This window comes from Podarcis tiliguerta (assembly GCF_965153285.1).
Source record: "Podarcis tiliguerta genome assembly, chromosome: 5".
In the NCBI taxonomy this organism is placed as follows: domain Eukaryota; kingdom Metazoa; phylum Chordata; class Lepidosauria; order Squamata; family Lacertidae; genus Podarcis; species Podarcis tiliguerta.
The window spans coordinates 81,362,176-81,378,901 of record NC_139538.1 but is presented as its reverse complement, the minus strand read 5'-3'; the positions used below and the strand labels follow the sequence as shown (position 1 = coordinate 81,378,901).

General features: G+C 42.9%; 1 protein-coding gene across 2 annotated transcripts in view; it reads left to right on the top strand.

Moving 5' to 3' along the window:
• LRMDA (leucine rich melanocyte differentiation associated) overlaps window positions 1-16,726 on the top strand; it is a 740,402-nt gene that overhangs the window by 396,721 nt on the left and 326,955 nt on the right. For both annotated transcript variants that reach the window (XM_083440596.1, XM_083440597.1), the window contains exon 3: window positions 16,063-16,189. In XM_083440596.1, the coding sequence (XP_083296722.1) occupies window positions 16,063-16,189 (127 nt within the window). The remainder of the gene's footprint in view (window positions 1-16,062; window positions 16,190-16,726) is intronic.

Here is a 16,726-nt window from a genome sequence, read left to right as displayed (position 1 = left end):
TATTTGCCAGGAGGTGATGGGACCAGTGACCATGATCTTTGTTGGGGGCTTCTAAGTGTTCTGATGGGGTTGGCATGTGTTGCCATTCCCTGTTCAGATCTTATAATCTATCCATTATTAGCTCCCTGCGACACATCTGGCCTTTCTGATGTGTGGCCTTTCTGGGTTCACAGTGGCTCCTGCTGCTGTACCTGTGCTAGAAAGCCCTTCAGCAAATCCCTCACTTCCAAGCACCCTGCCTTCTTGAACCTACGTGCAACTGAATGAGCCCCATACCAAGGAAAGTTACTCTTTGACTGATAAAGCTGCAGTGTCTTCAGTGGGATTGCCACTGAATGTCAACGCTTGCAGCCCTGCGTAATATATGCTAACAAAATTTAAGCTCTATAAATTCTGCAGGTGTCATATTTATCATCATATTCCTCCTCCTCTTCAGTCCTATTATCAGTCTGTATATCTGTAACCTACAGAGCTGTTCAGTCTTTTAACCACCTTTCCCAGCTAAAGGTCATCCACTTAAGAGTAAAGGCATCTATAAAAAAAAAAAAATGGGGATAGCAATAGTCTTTGAAAGTCAAAGCAAGGTGTTGTAAGATGTGAGGGGGTGGGGGCAGGAGAGGGTGGAGAGATGAAAGGGAAAGGGAGCTGCTTTTAAAGAAATGTCAAGAGACATGCAACAAATGGTAGAGCGAAATGTTGGCATGCTTGATTTGGAATACCACAAAGTTTTTTAAAAATTATTATTTTTAAATAAATACCTTTGGCAAGTGGCTATGATGAGGAGCCATATGCAAATTCTTAAAGAGTCAGATCCTAGCTTATGCGCACAGTAGAACAAATGATTTTTATTGATCTGAGCCAATGATGCATATAGGCCCTTTGAGCTGAAATCTTCAGAGGGGCCAATTCACAGACCACTTACATTCCGTGGTAAACAGCCATCAAATTAGCTCTGCAACTTTAAAATGAAATTGGGAAAAGTCAGTGGAGAATGGAAAACTGTGGCAGAATTATATGCATAGTTATGTTTCCCACTCTCTTTCATATTGTTTGCATTCCCCCCCACCCCCAAAACAAATGTAACACTTCGTTTCAGTTAGGAACAGGCTTACATGTTGGCATAGCGGGGTTATGTTATACAAGGAATGTGGCTTAGGTGTGGTGATTTTGAGCCACCTTCTGGCTTATTAGTCCTCAAAGAGGAAGTGGGGGGAGCTGATGTGGTCTTTTACTCTTCTCCTTCAGAGTCCAGAGCTACAGACTGCAGGTGTTTTTTTGCTGTGACATCCCCTCTTCACTAACCATCTCCGCAGACTGCCTTCATACCCATAACACCACCCTTTTTAACAAATCTGGAGGTGACTTAAGCTCTTCTTGGTCCTAGATCAGGCATGTCCAAAGTCTGTTTCAGGGGCCTAATCCGGCCCGCTGGTCTGTTCAATCTGGCCCCTGTGCCAGTGTATTTCCTGGGATAAAATCCTTAAAAAATCCTCAACAATTCAAAAAAGGTTAACAACTTTGGTCAGCCGTCACAGCCCTTCACTTCATCAAATCTGGCCCTCTTTGAAAAAGGTTTGGGCACCACTATCCTAGAATGATTCTCCTCCTCTGTTGGGAACTCTGGGGTGAACATTGGTCTCTTCATTTGTTAATATTTTGCTCAGTAACACCTTTCCCCGCCCACCAAATGTTTTTTGTAACTAATACAAAATGTAGCTATTAATGTATTGCTGTAGCTCACAACCAATCAGGAAATGGAAAGATTCAGAAATGATTAATTTGAAAAGGGGTTGGAAATAATTTTGGAAGCCATCTTATTCCTATTGGATGGCAGTGCTTCTGTTTAGCTACAGGCATGGTCAATCAGTAGACATTAATAAAAGATTATAACTTGGCCAGTTAGTAGTTGGGAAGAAGCATTTCACTGACCCTTATGTTTTAGTGAACACAAACTGCAGAGGAGTGCAGCCACTCTTGTGTTGATATAATTATTCATACTTGCTTTAGGAAGTGTGAAGTCTGAGTAGATCATATGTGTTAAAAACGCATTGCTATGATAAAGCTCATTTCAGTGCTTTATTAGATCAAGCTAAATACGTATTAACAAATTGCAAGGGCATATCAAACGGAGTATATTGTTTTAGCTTTTTTCTAGACAGATGACTACAGTGGCCATTAAGTTTTAATTATCTCTTATCTGCTGCTACCATGGCAATAAACATTACAAAAACTGTATAGCAAGATTTGATATCATTCATTATTTGCCAAGGATAGTGTTGATTAGCAAGTCCACAAGGACTGAAGCACATATATTTCTGAATCCCCCTCCAATCATCTTAATATAATTTCTGTATTGTTTTAATACTGTTATGTTTTATTTTATGAACTTAGCAAGTTAAAAAAAGTATTCCTATGCAGAAGTATAAGAGTTTCAGTGTTCTCTTTATATTGTTTTTTTAAAGAAAGAGATAACTTAAAGCTAATGTTTATTTCTATGAATTTGAAAATGTTCATTAATATATATATATATATATATACACACACACACACACACACACATATAGTGACTTGCACTTGAATTCATTTGACCGGCCTATATTTACGAAGAATTTGGTTGAGACCCTTGCGAGACAGTGTGGCCTTCAGAGAGGCACATATGCACTGCAGCTAGGTAGCTTCTGTGTCTGGTAACAAAGAATGAGGAGGTCAAAACCATCTCAGCGGGCCTATGTCAGGTCAGTCTGAGGCAATGGTTGGAAGTAAAACTTGGTGCTGCTGACGGAGGGGGAAGTTGTGGCGGCAAGGGGGGAGTCCTGTTCAAAAAGTCAGCTTTGTCAAAAGCTTCAGTCACTTTCTTACCTACAGGCAACCTCTGCTGATCCCAAGTCATTAATCGAACTGGAGAGCCGTCTTGACCCTGGCTCCTTTCCTTTGAAGTGTGATGTCCTCTGCTGCATGAGGAAATAATTTGCTGCCTGATTCAATGAGCCATCAGTAGAGCCAGCAGACCCAATGACATGTGAGAATATTAACCTCCTACCTTGAAGAGCTGTGAATCTTGAGAGGCAGTCTATAATTCACCCAGCACTCCTGAGCCTTACCTCTCCGTCTTTGTCTCTCTCTCCTCTCCTTGCTTTCTCACTCTCAAACACGCACAAACGCACACACATAAGGAGGAGCAGGGCTTTGCAATCAGTGTTCTTTTAAATTTTCTTCAACAGAGGGCGCCTTCCCTGGTTTTCCAAGCAGTGAGTTAATTTCCTTTGGTGGTTATGCACAAAATTTATGCTGAAAAGCAGAATAGGAATGGACCACACATCTTATTTGATTTGTTAAAGGGTGTGTGTGTGTAAGCTTTTGAACAACACAAACATTATTCACCTAACATTGTGCTTGGAAGAAATATCCAAGGAATTTGGAGGGAAGCATAAAGAGATTAGATATAGATATAGATATAGATATAGATATAGATATAGATATGAGGAACTTGTGAAATCTTTCCAAGTGGTGGATTTGAGGCTCCAAAGAGAACATTGTAGGTTTGTTGTTTTAGAGTATTTCCAAGCTGCTTCTACAGTGCTCATAACGTTGTTGAAAAAACAAACAAAACCTTACGATTTAAATTAAGAGTTGTAAAATGTCACAATGAGACTAAAGCATTCAGTAGGATGAGGTTGTAGAATGGACTGCACCATCTCAAGCTGCAAATGCAAATTTCAAATGAATAAAACTTGGTTACATTTGGGGGAAAATAGATTATAATCACATATAAAAGATGGGCTTTAAGGAGGTAATTGGAGGAAGTATGAGTGGTAAAGGCAAGGAGTTTACCACATGGAAAGGAGGGGCAAATGATTTGGAGACAAAAGATGTTGTCAAGAAGGAAGTGGACAGCCAAGAAAGGCTGGTTGAAGATGGTCGTGCCAGGTTACAGGCAGCATGGGGCTGAATTCCTCATTTAAACCAAATGGCTGAATGTTCAGTTGCAGGTTCTGCTGCAGTATTGATCAAATGCACACAATGTCAACAAATATATCAAGAAATAGCAGTAGAAATTAAACATCCAATCCTTCCCTGCCCTGTTCATCTGGGATGGGTGCTGAAGTAACACTGTGGGCAGCAAGAAGTGGGGAGGGGAGGCAGAATAGGACCAATGGCTGGCTTTACCAGCCTTGTGTATCCTGTGTCAGTGAGAGGTAGATTCCAGTGGGCTATAGAAGACAGGAGTGCCTGGCGTGCTCTGGTCCATGGGGTCACGAAGAGTCGGACACGACTAAACGACTAAACAACAACATAGAAGCCTACCTCCTCAGTTGAAGGCAGCTCAGCACCCACTCTCCCTTAGGAACAATGCAGGATTAGCAGGGCTCTTTGAGGGGGAGTGAGGTGTTTTCCCTTTAACCCACTGTAGAATAGATTTGTTTTGTTTTGTTTTGTGTTGGCCTGTTCTTCAGTGTTCCTAGAGTGTTCCTAGTACCACACAGATGTGATAGATGTGTTAGTCATTAGGGAGGATTTTCTTTTAGGTTGGAGGGTAAAGAGGGCTTACCTCGACCTGCTTTATGGAACTGTTTGGGTTGGAGGGTATGGGAACCGGGGTAAGAAGCTCCTTTAATAATAATAATAATAATAATAATAATAATAATAATAATAATAATAATTTACATTGGGAGTTAGTGCTGGCCCATTGCACACTGTTTTATAAATAGCATATAGCTTGACCAGCTCAGTTCTGTCTCCTTATGCCCTCATTTCCTACTCTGGGTACAAGAGAACACACACAAATTCCTGCTTTTAAAGCTGCCCAGCCACTTTTTAAAGCCAAATACCTTCCTTGCAGCCATACGTAGTGTATATCAGCACAGTGAGACAATAATATGGAGTGTAAAGCCATAAACATAGCTCCTGACCTCCTCCTCTCTCATAAACACAACATGAGTCATGTCCTGTTGCCCCAGAAATCAACATCCCCACATGTTCTTACTAGGGACAACCTCTGTATTAATGAACGTTTATCTGTCATTCTTTCAAATAATAGTGAAGATATTATACGCTTTTCAACAAAAACTTGTCACAGGACACATTAAAAAGAAAATTAAAAGTATAAATTATCCAATAAATATAGCAGTAGAAATTAGATTTATAATCCAGGGTCTTTTAAGATAACTGAGGATCAAATGCTTGCCTGAACAGAGTTTATATCTGCCGTTCTTCCCATGCCAAGAAGACCGTCCTCCAGGTGATCTGGCCACCAGAACATCTCCTTTCCACTGGCTATCCAAAAATGGCTCTCTGGTGGCAGTTCCTACATTGCCATGATAATGCAAGAAGCCTTGGGCACAATGTAGGAGAGCTCACCCTAGAACTCTTTCCAGTGTTAGCATCCGTCCTCAGGAAAATGTGTCAATGCTGGTGAGTGTTGGAAGATCTATGGCAGGGGTAGGCAAACTAAGGCCCAGGGGCCAGATCCTGCCCAATCACCTTCTAAATCTGGCCCACGTGTGGTCCGGGAATCAGTGTGTTTTTACATGAGTAGAATGCATCTCTGGGTTCTTTGTGGGGCCTGCCTGGTGTTTTTACATGAGTAGAATGTGTGCTTTTATTTAAAATCCATCTCTGGGTTATTTGTGGGGCATAGGAATTTGTTCACCTTTCCCCCCCCCTCCCAAAATATAGTCTTACAAGGTTTGAGGGACAGTGGACCGGCCCCCTGCTGAAAAAGTTTGCTGACCCCAGTTCTATGGCATGGACTCCTGTGTTATGGCCCAGGCTTCTCTATGTTACCCTGCTGGCACTGCAAGCAGTAGTGCTTTAAAGGCTCCCTCATTACTCGGAGCCAGACTGAAGATGCTTGGTGTGCCACACACTAGGAGCCAGAGCTCAGCTCACCCAGATGAACTTTGTAGGATTCTAGCCAGAGACTTGAGAAGAAAATGTAACTTTAAATGGGAGGATTGTTCCTGGCTGAGGATAGTAAAATACCTTGCTACTTTGAAGTGACTGATTCCCCCACCCCATGGAAGTCATCCAGCTTAGGAGAATTTATGTGAAACTTTGAAATACTTCAGCTTGAAATCCAAGGGCAGCAAAATGAAATATCCTTTCCTTGAAACATTTCCACATCATTCCAGAATGTGGGCGGCTCTCTAAGGCGTATGTGGGTCAAGGGATGGCATGAGTCTTAATTGCAATGTATTTTACTCTAATAAGGTTGCCTTCAAGTTGTGAAATCATCAGCTGTGAACAATGAGAAAGCGATTCAAATGCAACTACTTTTACTCCTTTCCCACCATGCGTGAGTCCATCTGTTATCCGTTTGCACCTCTGGTAGCCGGTCACAAAGGCTGGTTTTCTGCTGGCCTCTTTCCACTTCATCTTTTTTATTAAGTTTATTAAAACTAGTCAGATTATACTTTTCTTATGGTGGAGGCTCCACTTGGTCCATTCATTATAGTTTCTTATCTTGGCAGGCAATCTCAATTGAAAGGCAGCTAGTCCATTATGCACATATGAAGCCCATCACTCCTCCAGCGATGGCCAATTCATCAAACATTTATCTTTTGCCCTCTGAGCAGTGCGTCAATTTGCTTGTCACTCCCCAGCCTTGGTTGTTGTGGAAGATGGGAGAAAAATTACTTTCTCTCCCCCCCCCCCCCGCTACCATCCGTTTCTCACTACACTAGAAGAGTGTGCTATATACTGCCTAGCTCGTTCCATTCTCCTAGTTTTCTTTTAAAAGGGGTGGGGACTATTTACACTCTAATGATCAAATTAGAATTCAGAATGTTGCTGTTAAAGGTATAAGCACTGCTATGCTGTTAACACCACTCTTGGTTTGAATGTAATTGAGCCATCATGCAGGTTCGCTGCATCCCCAAATGTAACTGCTAACACAAGCGTCTGCAACCTAAGGCCCGTGGGCCACAAGCTGCCCACTGGGGTGGTTTAACCGGCCCACGAGCCGCCCGCTTGGCGAGCCCCCGCACGCTGTGCTGAACCAGCGTGGTACGGGGACTCGCTTCTGCGGTGCCAGAAATCGCCTATGCGCATGCGCTGGAAATCACGTCTGCAGAGACGCAGACACCGGAAATTGTGGGTGCACTTACTCATGTGCGCGCGATCCGGCCCACGGAGGGATCTGTGTTGGAGTGAACCGGCCCAGGCAAGGTAAACCTTGCCGCCCCCTGTGCTAACATCTGAACATACAAAGGAGGGATAGTTTGACCCCACTTTTGAACTCGATGTCCTCACTTTGTTCTTCTTTTGGCTTATCATGGACCAGTGAAACCAGACGCCTTCATCTGCACCAGCTACAATGGAACATGCCTCTCTCCTGTTGGTCTCTACAGCCACACCAGGCACTGTAACTTTCCAATGGTTTGACTTAAACCCCCCCCCCCCCCGCATGGTGCACTCTTCCATTGTCTCTTGAGACAGATGGATGCCAGCAAATGATAATATTTTTTTTGTACCTTCCTTGGATAAGATCTAGGTGGTGCATCTAAATCCCTATCCATGTGACATGTGACAAGGGTCCACATAGTGGGGCTGTCTCCAGCATGTTCCCTGCCCCCCTGACATCTATGCATTTATTCTCTTGGTTTGAACCATTGTGCAGATTTAGCACATCCCTAGGTTTTACTGCTAGCACCTGAAAATCCAAAAGAGAGAGCCGCTTAAGCCTTTGGGAGGAAGGATGGGATAAATTTGATTAATGGATTAATGGACAATAATAATAGTAATACCTGTGCAAGTAGACTTCTATGGATGGAGGCCTACATGCATAGAGTGTGCATATGCTGCTCCTGTCCAGATGTCATTGAGGGCAGGACCAGCTGCTATGACAACATATATCACCTGGACACTCAGGAGGAAAAACTGGGTCTTGGATCACAACTAGACATATGATCTTTTTTGTAAGGGAAGAGTAAATCCTCATTCAGAATTAAGAGTTTGAAGATCTTATAAGTTTATATTCCTTTATGTACCATATTTTTCCATCCATAAGACACCCCCATGTATAAGACCCCTCCAAATTAAGAAAACATCCCTCAGCACTACCCATGTATAAGACCAGCCCCAATTTTAAACCTAATTTTTTGGTGGGGAAAAAACCTAGTCTTATACATGGAAAAATATGGTAGTCTAGAAATTAAAATACTCATATTGCCATGCAGTACGGCTGAATGCTAGAATAAATCTTCCTAGTCTGTTCAACAAGTAAGGAAGTAGTCACACTTTGGCTGTTTGGATATCTGAATCTGTGGTGTGTATAGCAGGGATTGGGCATAATTCAGGCATATACAACCTATTCCTAAACTCTGAGTTAAGTACTTTTGGAGTCCCTAAAGCAATTTAGAACTTTGATAGAGGAAGCTGACTGAAATTTGGTTTTAAATAAACATGGCTGGATACCAGAATAACATGGTAGCTTATTCCCACTTCTGGTGGGAGTGTCAGAGGATATAGGAGTACTGGGCACAATAAATTTGCCTTATTAAAAAGCAACTAATTATTTCCCTCCATGACCTCTGCTGAATTTGTTTATTGATCAGGATGTAGAATTGGTAAGGCTTTTACTTTTAGTAAGGAATTGGTCACCCGTTTACATTTATCAGCTGAAACGATCACAGCCAGGGTACTAGAAAGATTCTGATGTGAATCTAGAAACCTGCTGCCAAAAATTATGGTGGACAACACTGGTAGAAAAATGTGCCCCCAAAATATTGAGAGACCAACATACATGATGCTCTTTGGGTGGTATGTGGTGGGACTTGTGATTTCATTAATGTGAGGTAGTGTGGTAGCTTTGTTGCTTATGTGTGGCTATGGATCCAATGATACAGGACTAGATTATGATTCTGCTTTGGTCCTCACCTTGCTAAAAGTTCAGCAAAAGAGAACATTGGAAAGAGAGAAAGTGTTATAAGTGAAATAATGTCCCCTGCTGATGAATTGGTTTGATTGCACTTACCTATGAAATTTTGGGCACCATGTCCATTAGATGATGATAAATGTTGAGCTTTTTATGTGAAAATTATTTTATGCAATCATTCTGATGTGTTTTTATTTTCCTGTCATGAAATCTAGTCATGTGAACTTGCTCAGACTGGTAAGATGGCAGAGCTTAGTTTTGGAAGCTGTTTTGATCACCCAGTTGATAAGTGGTATAGACATCCAATCTTGCAGTCATGCATTTGTCTGAATGCTTTTTTAAAGAACACTTTAAAAATTAGAAGTGTGGACAATATTTAATTGTGTAACAGCATCATCTTTAATTTCTGGTAAGAGCTATTTGTTGTCAATAAAGAGCAAGTTGATTTCAAGGCATGTCCCATCTCTAGTTTATCTGTAGTTAGCAGGAGGAAATGTGTGTGTGTAAGGGGGGGGGGGAATGTCATTTGAAATGAGTGCGATATATTAAGGGGAGCATAATGCGTTCTGTTTCCAATCAACACACAAGTGTATATTAGTTGCATAATGAGGAAGTCTGTACAAATCTCTGGGTTTGTGTTCCTTCATTGTTGAAACAATACTGCTGCTGTTTCCTTTTTCATTCTTTCTTATTTAATGCATAGTTCAAGATTAACAATAGGCAAAAACTCCTTTTTTAAAATTTCATTGTAACCAAATCCTTTCCAAATGTTCTTCACCAGACCAGATGACTGGCATACAGAAAAGCCAGTAGACAGCAGTTAGTTACCCTGCATATTCAAAGCAAAAATTGCCACTGAAAATACCCCTTTGTGCTGAAAAATGAAACCCCTTTCCTCCAAATTATGCACGAATTATAGGATGCAGATAAACTGGGGAAAGCACTACAGATTTAATCGAAGGGCTTAAATGGGGGGAAATGTTCCCAGAGAACTTTGTGTTCCAAAGGCTTATTTTACTGTCTTGCCTACATAGCTTCTAAGTCATCAGGAGGGAGGGAGTTCGTTTGCCTGCTCAGCACACTGTTTTTGTAAGCTAATGAGGGCAAAGCGTGAGCCATAGGCAATGATGCTGTGATATTAGCTGTGACAGGGAGCTTGATCATAATTATCTTAACGAGGATAGGGTTAATTACAGTGGAAACTTAAAGTTCTTTCTGTTGGAATCAGGCAGAGCTGAATGCGTTGTGATGTTTTGTCATTTTGATGTGACTTTGGAAATTGCATTGGAAATCTCTTGGCAACGATTGCTCTCCTCCAGGAGTGGGAGTGTGAGGCCTGCAATGAGGTAACCGAGGTGGTACCTGTAGGTGAGATAATGGGCAGCTTTCATGTCATTAGAGCAGGGACAGATCAACCTGCAATGCACTTGAGTGATGCTTATTAGCCTTCTAAACCAACTAGGGAGGACGGCTACCTGCCACTACCCCTTAAGCCCTTGGTGGTGTTCATGGTACTGAGCCTGTGCCTTGTTGCTTTTAATTCACAAAGACAGATAGAAGGTTCTTTGCTACAAACTAAGAGAGCTTACAGGCTTTCCTTGCTGCTCTTTGAGTTTTGCAGAGTTTTAATAAAAGGGATATTCCAAGAGCAGCCTATTCCTAATATCTAGTAAAAACATTGATGATAATCCCTTCTGCTTGAATAGCACTTCTCTGCTGAAGCTCCTAAAGTACTCTACAGACACAACTTTACAATCTGCTGGGTGCAGTGCTGTAGGCAGCTTGATCTCTGTTCAGTAACTGGGAAACTGAGGTCCATGGAAACTTTATGCTTTGCCCCTGGATCTCTCAGGACAGTCCTGAAAACTGGATGCTTCTGACCTAGCAATGGTAACGAGCCATTATTCACTTCTTCCTCTCACTCCACACCCACATATTGGAGGTCAGAACTGAGGATGACAAAGAAGGTCGGAGGTTTGAATCCCCACAACGGGGTGAGCTCCCATTGTTCAGTCCTTGCTCCTGCCAACCTAGCAGTTCGAAAGCACGTCAAAGTGCAAGTAGATAAATAGGTACCACTCTGGTAGGAAGGTAAACGGCATTTCCGTGCACTGCTCTGGTTTGCCAGAAGCGGCTTAGTCATGCTGGCCACATTACCTGGAAGTGTCTGCGGACAAATGCCGGCTCCCACGGCCAGTAAAGCGAGATGAGCACTGCAACCCCAGAGTCGTCTGCGACTGGACTTAATGGCCAGGGGTCCCTTTACCTTTTACATATTACATGTGAGACGTGGGCGGCATTGTGGTCTAAACCAATGAGCCTTGGGCTTGTCGATCAAAAGGTCGTCGGTTTGAATCCCTGTGGCGGGGTGAGCTCCCGTTGCTCGGTCCCAGCTCCTGCCAACCTAGCAGTTTGAAAGCATGCCAAAAAGTGCAAGTAGATTAATAGGTATCACTCCAGCATGAAGGTAAACAGTGTTTCTGTGTGCTGCTCTGCTGTTGGTGTTCCGCTGCAGCAGAAGCGGCTTAGTCATGCTGGCCACATGACCCAGAAAAACTGTCTGCGGAGTGGACAAATGCTGGCTCCCTCGGCCTGTAAAGCGAGATGAGCACCGCAACCCCAGAGTCGTTCGCAACTGGACTTAACTGTCAGGGGTCCCTTTACCTTTACTTTACATATTACATGTAACATGGGGCAAGGGCTGTAGCTCAGCAGCAGAGCATGTCTCACATGCAGAAGGTCCCAGGTTCAGTACAGTGGTACCTCGGGTTAAGTACTTCATTCGTTCCGGAGGTCCGTACTTAACTTGAAACTGTTCTTAACCTGAAGCACCACTTTAGCTAATGGGGCCTCCTGCTGCCGCCGCACCGCCAGAGCACGAGTTCTGTTCTCATTCTGAAGCAAAGTTCTTAACCTGAAGCACTATTTCTGGGTTAGCGGAGTCTGTAACCTGAAGCGTATGTAACCTCAAGTGTATGTGACCCGAGGTACCACTGTACTTGGCTTTTCCAGACAGGATTGGAAATGTCCCATGCCCAAAACTCTGGAGAACCACAACCAACGAGGGTAGACAATACTGAGCTATATGGACCACTGGTCTGGCTCAGTATAAGGTGGCTTCCTAAGCAGCTCAGATCTCTAAATGTTTGTGCTTTAACTGACAATTTGGGGCAGGGTGATTGGGATCAGAGAGGCATGAAGGTAGGTGAGAATGGAGCAGGGTTATTATTACACTCCTTATTCTCACTTGTAGCCTCTCCACCCCTGCCATGTGCTCTGAAAAATGGAGCTGATTAAATGGTGAAGGTGGGCAGTGCACAAAGGCTTCCTTGAAAACTACAGGAATGAATGAACACTAAAAAAAGAGAGTGCTATGTTGAATATGGACTGGACACCGTGTACACAATGCCCCTGCTGATGACATGGTAAGGAAAATAAACAAACAAGACCTTGTGTAACTAGAGACAGCTCCAAGTAACTGCTGGTATGCGTATTGTTGAAGGGGAGGGTAGCTGTTGCTCCTTCACTCCAGCATGCCTTGCTGCAGCCTGAGATCACTTTGCACCGGGGAAGGTGTAACCTAGTTAAGTCTGCATAGTGCCTTCTCGGTTCCATCTTGAGACTGTTAGGAAACTGCAGGCTGTGGCTTTTTATCCTCTCCTACAACACCCTCTTGCAAACTCAAAAGTTTGCTTGCTACTCTCTGGCTTTGCGTTGGCCCTAATGAAAGGTATGGCGCTTCTGTGTAGTGTGATTTCTTAAAACAAAAGGAAAGGAAAATTCCCTGTGAGAGTGACTAATGATATTACACGGCAAAAATGATCAAGCCCTAGCCAGGTGTGGAGGAGGGCTTTGCACACAATCTTCTCTGTTCCTGCCTAAAGCTTAGGCGGGCATTGTGCCCTAGCCTCTGTTTTGGAAATAAAGGGGCTACCTCAATAGGCAACTCTCTATCTCTCTCGCTCCTTTGTCCCACTTCATGGCATGTCATTTTGTTTTATGCCTCCCCTCCAGCAGTTTTGGATGTGTGCTTTATTCTTCTTGCCAGTTGCCAACCATTTGCAGATTCTCATGATAAGGGTATTATATTTGCATAACACAACTCATGAACAATGTGCATTTCGAGGCTGACACAGACCAGAGCCCCAGCAATGCATACTCACAAAGGGCCTATTAGCGTCCCATAAGGCTCTGTGGTGTTGACAGGGTGGTGGCCTTTTTTGAACTCCCTTTGGCAAGCGGAAAGACTTTTTTTCTTTTTAAAGCAATAAACTGAAGATTGGACATAATCCACTACTAACTATTTATACGGAGAGAGCATTTAAATGGGCACTGCCAGTTAGGCTTTATTATGAACCTAAAGTTAACAATCATAACCACACAATCTGTTTATTGCTTCTTCTCCTGTGCGGCTTACAGAAGAGCGTGAGGTCAGGATCATTTAGAGCAGCAGTTTCTCCTGCCCCGTGGACCATTTGGAAATTTCTGAGGGTCTTAACATTTGGGAAGGCTTTTTTTTTTTTTTTAGGGGGGTGCCGTGACACTGGAGCACAAACAGATTCATTTTCCCCACATTCTGCTACGGCAGCATTCGGTTATGTGCCTTCCATTGCTTTTTATTTCCTTTCAGAATGGATTGGCAGGGGCGCCAGAAATTGCAGCTTAATGTATGTTCCAGCAAAACCAGTAGAAAGTACAGTGGTACCTCAGGTTACATACGCTTCAGGTTACATACGCTTCAGGTTACAGACTCTGCTAACCCAGAAATATTACCTCAAGTTAAGAACTTTGCTTCAGGATAAGAACAGAAATCGTGCGATAGCAGCGCAGCGGCAGCAGGAGGCCCCATTAGCTAAAGTGGTGCTTCAGGTTAAGAACAGTTTCAGGTTAAGAACAGACCTCCAGAACGAATTAAGTTCTTAACCCGAGGTACCACTGTATAGCACCCAACTCCTTTTTTGTCCAAGCACGTTGCGCCCACTTGCAACCTTTTTCAGTTTTTCGAGCAGGCTGGTATGGGCTCTATGAGGGCCACTCCAGCTCCTTTCTCACTCAGCAGATGAGCTCAGTATTAAAAAATAAATAAAAGGCTGATAAATGTATTTGGAATGTGCCTACTGCATGCAGCAATCAGTGGAAACAGGTGCACTTTCATTGTTTGGGCCGCCTGAAACAATGGCCAGGCTGTGCTCAGGTGAGGAGCAAGTGGAGATGGGGGTCTGTGGCAAAAGGGAACAGCCCATGAAATGCTACCACACATGTGACAAACACCCCCACCCCCCAAATGCAGTAGTGAGCTTATGTACCAGCAGTTTACTGCAGATATATAACAGGTTGTTCTTTATTATTAGATTTTTCTACGCTAAAGGGAAATCTGGGTTAAATGGGGCAGAAGGATGGTGACGATGTAATGTGGGTGGTGCAAAAATAAAACTAAAAATAAAAAATAAAACTAAAAATTAAAAATCAAAACGTGTGCATGAATAGCTCCGATGCCACCATAAACTCCCATCTGAAAGCACCCTTTGTAATTCACATCAGTTTTGAACCTCCAGAGTAGAGTAAGGTTACCAGATGTCCCTGTTTCCTGGTGACAGTCCCAAAATTTACAAATCAGTCCCCATACAAAATCCACTGAAGTTGAAAACTGCCCCCGGATTCATTGGGGGGGAAAATCTGGTAACCTTAGAGGACTGCTGAGAAGCATGGAGTTTCTCTGGTTATTTATAGTTAACACTGTGGTGTCCTTGAACCGTAGCATGAAGGTTACGTGTTTTCTTTCCTACAAAGGACTTTTCATTCCATTCTTTTATTACGGGGCTATAAGTTTCAGATAAGACAATTTCATCTAACCTACCCCTGCCAGGTTTAAATTTTTGAATTGGGTGGATAAATATTTGTTATTTCCCCCCCACAGCATGCCTGTTATATGCCTGCAATAGAGCATATCTCATGCAGACCTTGAAGAAGGGTGTTAAAGAGGGAGGGAATAATTCCCTTTAGTATAAATGTCATTGGACAGTGAATAAATAGTGTAGACTTGCATCTCCCTTATTCATCACATTTTATAAAATAGTGAGGAGATAAAGTGATGATCCTCACCACTGGTAGGCATACTAGCTCAGCTGTCAAGTCATGCAACCTCAGCATATCTCTAGGTGTCTGGTAGGTGAATGAGCTGTGAATGTGTGTGTCTTTGTGTATGCTCCATATACCATGCCCATCTTAGGTGATTAATGTGAAGATTCCCCCACCCATCTCTGTAAGAACTTGCAAAGCTACGAAATTAAGAATTAAAACTGAAACAGTGGCCCAGCAAAGTGACAAAGCCAGACTTTTTAATTCCTTCCTCCTAGCTTTCCTAATTGGCTGCCAAATTTCTACAAATGTCTATGTGTTTACAACCCGAAGAGCTGTGCTTCCATGCTGAAAAGATTTTGCTTGTTACTTTTAAATCTCAGTGTTTTGTGCATGTCTGTGTGTTTTGTGGGCAGGCATTGCTGAGGGGGGGGGGCATCATTGTAAGAAATAATAATTTTTGCTGTATCTGGGTGATTCAGGGCTCTCTAACATTTTATCTTTTGTGCTTGAAAAAACAACCACCACAACGAAAAACTCTAGACAGAGAAAATTCTGTGGTTAATAAAATAAAAATCACGAAAGGAAAAGGAAAAACTTCCCATCTAATCCCCCCCTCCTGCAGTTTTATATATAGGGTAGCTGCTGAGAACAATTCTTGAAGTTGTATTTATTATTGTTAGTGGGGTATGATATTTCATGGCAGAAATGATGGATGACAACTTAAATTTGTGTCCAGGGAATGAAGGTGAACTGTGACAGAGTTATTTATCTTGGGAATGGAGGTTAGGGTCAGGCGAGGCTGGGTGCCTGAAGGCACAAGACATTGACAAATTCATCCTGCAGGCCTCATATCTGAAGCCTTTTGTTTTGGATCCTGGCTACTCACTAAGTGACCCCCATCCTTCATTCTGCCAGCCTGCGAAGAAGGATGTGTTGCTGTACCGACACTCCCCTTGCCACTAATTCTTGTCATTCAGTCTCCTGACAGGACTAAACCAAAACTCTTCCCACTCCTTGAAAGGGAAGGTTAAAATATTTATTTCAGCTCATAATGGCCTCCCTGATTTACTGGAGTATCATTTTTCCTGTTGCCTTTGTCGTTGCAGGTCACTGGAAGGACTGGAGACATTTAGCGGCTTGGAAGAGCTGATCTTGGACAACAATCTCCTCCGGAATGACCTCCGGTTACCCAGGTTACCACACCTCCATACCCTGATGCTGAACAAGAACCAAATATCCTTCCAAAAGGGAGGGTGGGGAGGGAAGGGGAGAAAGGCCCTGCCAAATGTCGAATAATCCTTATGTGTCAGCCAAATTAAAGTATGTAAAATGTCGCTCGTTTGCAGACAAAGCATCCTCTCCCTTTCTCTTGTCACTCAGAATACTTCAAAGTAATTTATTACAGGTCATTCATAAACGAAATGCCTCGCTATATCTTCCTGTTGCTCCGTTTTTTAGTGCGAGCCCTAAGTTTATGGCTCTGAAGGAATCTTTGTCAATAGATTGAGAGGTGGAAATAGCAGCCAGTTTTGCGCTTCTTAACAGAACCCAGCCTGCTTGGGTTCTGTGGCAGGCTGACCTCTAGTGGAATAGTGTGTGCAGTGAAACAAGATTAAAACATTAGGTTGGCTTTTTTCACATGCACATAGAATGCTTCTTAAAGAAAATATACATCTTGTTTAATTTGGCAGCAGCAATCGCTTGACGGGAGCCGATAGGGCCATGTTAGCCATTAGGCTAGAAAGGGTCAGGAATAGTTTCCCACCCTTT